The sequence below is a fragment of the Helobdella robusta genome (assembly GCF_000326865.2).
Source record: "Helobdella robusta unplaced genomic scaffold HELROscaffold_1, whole genome shotgun sequence".
NCBI lineage: Eukaryota > Metazoa > Annelida > Clitellata > Rhynchobdellida > Glossiphoniidae > Helobdella > Helobdella robusta.
Genome location: NW_008703570.1, coordinates 5,205,824 through 5,209,563, shown reverse-complemented (window position 1 = coordinate 5,209,563; position 3,740 = coordinate 5,205,824). Strand labels below are relative to the sequence as shown.

General features: G+C 32.1%; 1 protein-coding gene across 1 annotated transcript; it reads left to right on the top strand.

Moving 5' to 3' along the window:
* Window positions 1–285: 285 nt before the first annotated feature.
* HELRODRAFT_158927 (hypothetical protein) lies at window positions 286–1,435 on the top strand (the record flags this gene model as incomplete). Its single annotated transcript, XM_009010878.1, has 2 exons — window positions 286–547; window positions 1,254–1,435. The coding sequence occupies 2 exons, from the start codon at window positions 286–288 to the stop codon at window positions 1,433–1,435; spliced, it is 444 nt and encodes a 147-aa protein (XP_009009126.1).
* Window positions 1,436–3,740: the final 2,305 nt, after the last annotated feature.

Sequence of the window (3,740 nt, the reverse complement as noted above, 5' to 3'; positions counted from 1 at the left end):
ATATTTTATTAGTCTATTTCTCCTTTGACGTCCATTTTATTATCACAAAAAAAATGAGGTTGAGCATTTTTATGAATGAATGAAAATGATGCTCTACCTGTAAACCTGTTTAAGTTTAAATGCAGTAGTGGACTTGCCGCTATCTTTTTTCTTTTGGACTTCTAGTTTTAACATCATAACCAGGGCGACTTGAGAATATAATATATTAAATTTTACATTTATTCAAGATTTATATTAAATATGATTTTAAACTAACATTACAATTACAGTAAACTACTACCTAAAATGGTGAACAAGTGTGCTGCCTATGGTTGCAAAAGTGGATACAAATCAAATGCTGCGATAGATGCTGAAAACAAAGTGTCTTTTCATTGCTACCCAGTCAATGATCCTGAACTTTGTGCAAAGTGGAATAAGGCAAATCCACAAAGGGATTTTATTCCAAGCAGACATTCAAAGATGTGCTCTTTGCATTTTCGACCTTCGGATTTTGTTGATAAATATTCTGATACAAATTCAACAAGATATAAAAACAAAACAAGCAATAGTGAGTCCAGAATCAAGCGAAAATTAAAGCCTGGAACAATTCCAACAATATTTAATGCACCATCATACGCATCAACAATCGAGCATCTACCGAGACCTACAACAAATACCGAGACCTACAACAAATTCATCTGCTGCGTGTCGTCGAGAAGGTGAAATAAAAAGAATGAATGAACTTGAATTTGTTAAGTTGGTCAAGAAACTCTGGGATATAATGAATGTTAAAACGTCATCCAAAGGCAAGGCGAAAATCAACAGTGATATGGATCCTGTGAAGTCTTCCAATGATTGGAAAATTCACTTCCTGTTAGAATTTAAAGATTTTTTGTCAGAATGGGAAATGATGAAAGCAAATAAATTAAGCAGAGAAACATTCATTGCTATGAAACAAACTTGTTCTGCTTATGCTGAATGCAGCAAGTATTTGTTAGATAGCATCGGTTTTAATTATGTCCAGCTTGGATATCTACAGTCGGATCCAATTGAAACTAGGTTTGGGTGGTTGCGGCAGATGTCAGGAGGAAACTATTTTGTTTCTGTAAGACAAATTATTGAAAATGATAAAAAGATCAAAATGGTGTCATTGTTACACCACTCAAAGTTGTCAATCAAAAAAATTGATGATTTCATTGATGATGTGGGCATCGTTGAAGATACTAATATATTTGAAGCAGCTAATGAAATCGTCCAACAACTTCAATCCACAGCCTCATTTGCCTTCAGCGATCCAGCAGATGGTGAAGCATGCACAATATATTACATGTCAGGAGCAGTCGCTCACAGTGTGCTTCATACTACACGATGTGATGATTGCAAGGAAATATTAGTTGATGATGAATCTATCTGTGTAGATGTCCACCATTTAAAAGAGCAAGTATTTTTTAAATGATGTAAACAGGGGAGCGCTAATAAAACCATCGGAATACCTATTCATGACATGCATAGACTGTTGGAAGGTATTTGCAGGAATGAAACAGTCTGAGGCCATCATGAAAAATTTTCTCACTTCATCCAACCAGAGGAGTCTTTTTTGCAAAATTGTTGATATGCTTGTCATTGAGGATGCTATTATCATTGATAGTAATTACTGTGTTAAAAGTCATGATGTAAAACGTATGATTGCTGAACGGTTTTTTAATTGCTTGACAAAAAACTTTGTTAAAAGTGTAAATGAAAATATTAACGGTTCATCTCTTAGTAAGAAAAGAAAGTTAACTAAATTAAATTGAAATTTGTTTTTAACAGTTTTCTATTTGTTCATTTGTTTCCTAGTTTTATATAAACATGATAGTATTATGTTATATGTACATTTCAATGATATCTTTTAAATAAATGAATAAATTTATATGTATATGTATATATTTTTAATTGTATTTAATGCATAAATAAACAACTATTAAACAACCACGATTTTCGTCTTGTTATTACATTGCAAACACCTCAATCAATGGCCTAATAAGGTCAACGCGCAAATATCACCTTGGTTTCCAGTAGTACAATCGAGAATTCCATGGCTAAGTGTTTAAATCTTTGGTTGGCATCAAGGTCTCTAAGGCTTAAAATTTGTACGTGTGTATATGTTGGAGTGTATGCATGTGTGTGTGTGTGTATGTATGTGTATGTATCTTAAGTGTATGCATGTGTGTATACGTATGTATGTATGTGTGTGTTTATGTTTGTGTATAGAATTATCAAACAGAATTTATTTAAAGTATTGATAGAATTTCAATGCTCAATGTTTGATTGATGTATCTCATCAAACAGAAAGTTTCTCTTTACCTTAATTTTTCATTATCATCATTATTATCATTATTATTTTTGTTAATATTAATACTATTATTATCATAATCACCATTATTTTTACTATCATCATCGTCGTCGTCGTTAGAAAGTTAAAATCTTCATTTCACGGCTGCAACAACAACAAAACTTGTGTGGCATTGAAGCTGCTTGCGTTCTTGAAATATCACCGTCATCGTCAAAACGCCGATTAAATCTCAGTTACCTTCAGCTATTTCCTTGCTTCATGTTATATGCTCGGTTGTTAACAATACTCAACAATTTTAACGCCAATTCCGGTTTTAAAACATATTCCCGATGCCAATACCGATATTCATTTTTGAAAGTATTTGTACTTGTGTGAAAGCAGAACTATTATTTTACCCATAACAATGCATTCGGTAGTTAATATAAAAAATGAAAATGATTCGGTAACGATTGTTTGAATCATGAAATTTGAAGCAAGTTGAAATGAAAATTTTGTCCAGAGTCGAAGTTTGAGGTCTGGGAACCCGCGGAACAAGCAAGCGAAGGCTTCTAATTTTTTTCGGCATAAAAAAGCAGTTTTGTGTCAGCAAACATTTTTATTCTCTAATCTACTGCCTTTTAAAAAACGAAAAAATCTTTCAAGTTATTGATTAGACAGTTTTTGACGTTTTTTGGAACCACTGAGAAGGAGAGCGTTCTAGGATATGAAGGAGAGTTGGGACAAAGCAAGCTTTAAAAAACAAAGATGGAAAAGACGCCAAAACTTTAATTTAAATCTCAAACTTACCGCCTTAAAACGCTCTAAATGTTGAAAATCAATATAATCACTTATGAAAACATTCAAGAGTGTTTCTATCAAGTATTCATTTTTATTTTTTCGAAAAGTATAAACAAAATCAAGTTCCATACTCGGCCTCCAATGTATTGCTGATACCGAAATCAATACCTAGATGGTATCACATCACCGAAAAAACATCAGATTAAGTGTATGGGGATGGCAATTGAAAATAATAATTTATTTTAATTTAAATTAACGTTTAACGCATTCGTCAAAAAAATGCTTTAACGTTGTTTTGAAAAATGCAGGAAAACAAAACTAAAAAATGTACAAATAGAATAAATATTAAAAAACATCTTTATTGAATTAATTCGAATTTTAAAGACTGACCTATAAATTGATTTTTTTTTCTTAAAGTTAGCTAAAACAAGTCCAATATTGTCCGTATAATGCTTCTCTCTCTCTCTCTCTCTCCCTCCCTCCACGCTAGTTCTTTTTCTTTCATTAAACCTCCATTTTGTTAATTCCCTATACTGAAAAAATCGAAAAAGAAATAAGAACATTGAGCTAGTCAGCCCGAAGAAGAATAACTAATTATTGTTAATGGCGAGCCGCTGATTAAGAGTAATTAATTTCATATTTTATTAAG